Raw genomic sequence first — 4,742 nt, forward strand, 5'->3', positions numbered from 1 at the left:
TCCAGCTATGTATGTTCACTAGGTCGCCATTTCAAGTGAAGCTGGGCCGCGTGCCCTCTCGTGGGAAACGGCGTTTTTTTAATTGCGGGTTTCATTGACTGGCTATCAAAAATCCATGTTCAAGATTTGTCAAAAAAAAACTTTTCAAAACTGGGATAAAAATATTTTTCCATAAATTTGGTGTACCATCTGCAAGATATTGGTAAACTCTGATACCAAACTATGACTCCCAAAATTTTAGCTTGCCTAAGATTTGACAACCAAATTTTGGCCATCAAACAATAATAAGGCTCTGCGTTCGTAGCGTTCCACGAAATGGGCCAAAAGCTAACTGACATGCAAACTGGGCCGCATGCTGGGTACTAGGCATGGTACGCTTACAGTTTCTAGGAGACCAGAGGGGAAATATTTTCCAATCCAGCTTTCACCTGACTAAACGAAACGCATTTGAAAAAGTGACAAACACTAGAAATTATTATTTTTTTAGAGTTTGAGGGCGGGTCCCTAACCTTAGTATTAGCCAAGACCAAAACAGTTTGCAACATCCAGCGAACAAAATCATTTAGATGTTGTTTGATTCACGAAACGTAACGTAAATAACAACAGTAATGATTTACATTCGAGTAATAGCGGTAATAAGTTTGAATAGAGTGGTATCAATTCTAGTGTAATACCTGATTACAGTTCAACTTAAACAAGCATGGTTTAACGTTATCAGTTACTCATTACATTACAAATATATGAAACAAACGACACCTTAACAAAAACATTCAAATGCCACTGAACAAACTACCGACCTTTAGACAGCTAAGGACGTATTTAGAACCTCTAAATATAGTTGTTAGCTACTAAAAATTAGTTGTATGGATTCTAAACAGTCTAGGTAAAGTTTCAGCTCATTGTTAGCTAGATCCCACCTACAAACTAGTTCATTATCTAGATTGGACAGCTAAAATAAGCTAGAACTTGACAGAAGATAATATTACCCCTTATCCTTTCAACATAGTCCTTGGACTCAGGGCACCACGGAAAACTAGTATATTGAAGCAACCTATTAGTTTGAGGTTCCAAATAATCACAACTAATAGTTAGCTAGCTAACAATTAGTTGGTCTATTCCAATTATCAGTTTACTAATTGGTTAATTATTAGCTCTAGTATTCTAAACACGCCTAGTACATAAACCAATGCAATCAGCCTTAAACTGACTTAAGTTGAACTGATTCTTTCCCTCCAGTGTCCCTTCTGGCTCAAAACAGTTCACCTGAATGTTCTTCACAAAATTTTGTATGATGAGTATGATTTAGATCAATATAAGACTTCTAGAGCTTATACATTTTTAAACGAAGCAAGTTGGTGGATGTGCAGTCAGTTGGAAGGCTTATCTACAACCCACGTTTGATTTGTCTACTACAGAGGCAGAGTATGTTGCAGCTTGTGATGCTAGCAAAGAGGTTGTTTGGTTGAAAGGTCTATATGGTGAGTTTTGTGGTGATACATCTTGCATTACATTATTCTATGATAGAAAGAGTGTTAATTGCCTTATAAAGGGTCATATGTTTCATGAAAGGACAAAGCACGTTGATATGAATAATCATAATACCCGAGAAATAATTGCATAAGGCAAACTGAGAGTATGCAAGATTAGTACACATTTCAATGCATTTGATACGATGACTAAACATGTTTCAATGCATCTGATACGATGACTAAACATATTTTTGGAGCTAAGTTTGAGCTTTGCTCGAACTTAGTTGGTATAGTTGCTTAGCCCTGGTGGATATGTTGGCACCAACAATTTGTTCCTTGTATTATAAAAAAAAAGTTGCTTGGACATTATGGCTATAAGATAGAATTTATCTTAAGGTGGAGATTGTTGAATTGGTGATCTAAATTATGGGTAAGAGGCCATGTTGGCAAGCCAAGCGGAGGCCTATCGACAGAGGTTGTTTCAACGTGTCATCGTAATTACTTTTCTTGTAAACCGTCGTCTAAGGACAACGTTCTATAAACACTCCACATTATAGTGAAGGTTTTCTTCGTATTGAATTGGGGGGGGGGGGGGGGGGGGGGGGGGGGGGGGGGGGGGGGGGGGTTCAAGTAATTTTGGGTGTCGTGTTTTGTGGTTTATTGATTGATCTAGTTCGTTTCTGCCCGTGGATTCTGCTAACAGTATCTAAAAACACATTAATGAACAGTATGATTTCGCATATAACAGGCACATGATTAGATCAGTTAAGTTGGCACACGCGCGTGTGACTGTGAGGTCAAGGTGTGAATATAGCAAGATACGTAAGCATCCTATCTTTTGTGCTAGTTGCCTTTTCAATTTCAAAAAAATGACAACGATAAACCTTTATTTAGTCAACCCATAAGCAGTTGAATGGACCCCCCCCCCCCCCCCCCCCCCCCCCCAAAAAAAATACTTTACAAACCGTACGAGGACCTTACGTACATACGTCCTAGAAGTGGAACTCCGGTGACTGATGGGTGAGCCCGTGAGCCGCGCGCTCCTGATGACTGATGGGCGCGCGCGGCGGACACCAAGAGCCCGCGAGCCGCTCCTGATGTGGCCGGCCGCGGCGCCTCGCCGACGACGAGGTTGAGTCGAGGAGGACGTCGTCGGGCTTGACGACGTCGCGGTGGACGGGAGCACGCGCGTCGCCGGCCGGTCGTCGTCAGGAGTCAGGACTCGGGGCAGTGGTGCATGGCAGCCCGCGAGCGCGCCTCGGCGCGCTGCCTCGACCGGGCGCGCGGCCGCGCGCCATCTCCCCAGCGGCTGCTCTGGCTTGCCCAGCGCCGACCCCGCGCGCCGCTGGCTGCCGAGGTGCGGGCGCCAACGGCGGCGGAGAACGTGTGCGGCGGTGGCAATGTGTCATGCAACTGGCAACACCGACCCGGGCTTAATTCACCGTCGTCCGTGCGTCGACATCTATCCCATCCCCATGCATGCTTGAATATTCCCCTATCCACCATCCATCCATGAGCGTTGACGCTGCTACTATACGTTCTCCTGACCTCACGTACAGATACAGTACGATCCAATGAACGTCGTTTATTATAATTTGGAGCAAAAAATTAAAAGAGAGAGATAAGAAGTTCTCGTCTGGATCCCGAGTCCCGAGAGCGGAAGTAGCTAGTTCCCTTGAACGCCAAGCGACTTGGCGCTGGCGCCGCGCACGCGCAGGCAGCACGTTCCGGGGCAGGAAACCCGCCCGGGAAAGGCGGGCGCGGATTATTTGACGCGCCCGCAACCGTGTGAAGAATTGTCAACTGAAACCCAGGATGGATGGATGCGTCGTCCATGGATAGCGACGAAACTGTAGGAGTCCCACGCACGCTAACGCAAGCAACTCCGCCCGCCGCCTCGGTCGTCGGTCCCAACGCCCTCCATTCTGACTCCACTACCGCCTCTCGCTCGCCTCCCTCCGTCCCTCGTCTCGTCTCGTCTCGTCTTCCCTCTCGCCTCTCGCCTCTCGCCTTGCCTATGCTATACGCGGACAGCTAGCTAGCAAGTACATTCTCCTACATCTAGCAGCCTTCTTGCATGCTTCCCTTGCTAGCTACTCCGATCCGTCCGGTTCCCAGCTACGTGTACCTACTAGCTACAACGGGCCTGCCCCAGGCAGATGCATGCCAGCTAGGCACTACTAGCTCGGCCTCCGGGCGGTCGGCCGGCCCACAATATTGTCCTTGTCCATCTCCGATTCTCCATAAATCCTCGCTCGCCTGCCACCAGAAACGACCTTCTGCACGTACGCACGGTGGCTGCAGGCCGGCCATGAGACGACCTCACGCCGCCGCCGCCGCTACCGCTCTCGCTGCCCTCCTCCTCCTCGTCCTGTGCCTCGCCGCCGCGTTGACCCGCCACGGCAGCGGAATCTGCCAGCAGGCGGGGAGGACGCCGACGAGGAAGATGCTGCTGGCCATGACAATAAGCTTCGACGACGACGACGCTGCCGCCTCGCCCTCGCCATCCGGTCACCACCGCCATCCTCACCACCATCACCAACACCAACACCACCACCACCACCACGCGGGCAGGCGGCGATGGAACCGGCGGCAGGGGACCATTCCACCACCGTCAGACGATGCTGGCGAGGCCCAGGCGGTCGACCCGCGCTACGGCGTGCAGAAGCGGCTGGTTCCTTCGGGCCCCAACCCCTTGCATCACTGAGGAGGTGTGAGGAGCTAGCAAGCAACAAGTCGTCTCGGCGCCGGTGGCACCCGCAACGCAACACGATTAGCAGCAACGCCGGCCGGCCATGCGCAGCTTTATAATTTTCATGGCGGCCGCACAGCTAGCATGCACAGGCTGGTTCGGCCTTCCACGGTGAGTATATATACTTCTGTCTACGTGGCGCACATCATGCATCTTGCTGTGTGGATCCGATCGATCGGGTTCGAGCCATCGTTTGTTGTGGAGTTGGAGCTACTAGCTGAACTGCTGACGAAGCATGCTGCGTATTTCGCTCCGGTGTCAGCAGGCATCGCACAGCCTTATTAACTAGTAGCTAGCTATAGTATTATTCGTTTCCATTCGTGTGTTCATGCGTATGTAAATGTAATCTTGGTCATCTCCAGCTGCAAAAGCAAGTGAAACAATTGGAGAGAGAGAGAGAGAGGGTAATTGATCACTAGCTAGCTACATATACACACACACATACAACGATCGAGGAGAGAGCATATATGCCTATGCTTGGCTTCCTCTTTAATTAATTAGTTTCCATTCCGTTTCCAATT

The 4,742-nt window shown here is 49.0% G+C and overlaps 1 protein-coding gene across 1 annotated transcript; it reads left to right on the forward strand.

Annotated features, from left to right (window-relative positions):
* Positions 1-3,384: 3,384 nt before the first annotated feature.
* LOC103649579 (inactive protein FON2 SPARE1) lies at positions 3,385-4,742 on the forward strand. Its single transcript, XM_008675311.4, has one exon. It carries the CDS (start codon positions 3,547-3,549, stop codon positions 4,174-4,176), a length of 630 nt encoding a protein of 209 aa, XP_008673533.1. The 5' UTR covers positions 3,385-3,546; the 3' UTR covers positions 4,177-4,742.

The sequence above is a fragment of the Zea mays genome, chromosome 3, assembly GCF_902167145.1.
Source record: "Zea mays cultivar B73 chromosome 3, Zm-B73-REFERENCE-NAM-5.0, whole genome shotgun sequence".
In the NCBI taxonomy this organism is placed as follows: domain Eukaryota; kingdom Viridiplantae; phylum Streptophyta; class Magnoliopsida; order Poales; family Poaceae; genus Zea; species Zea mays.

What these genes read in the sequence shown, in the direction of transcription:
- LOC103649579 (XM_008675311.4), top strand. Translation starts at nt 3,547, where the DNA reads ATGCTTCCCTTGCTAGCTACTCCGATCCGTCCGGTTCCCAGCTACGTG.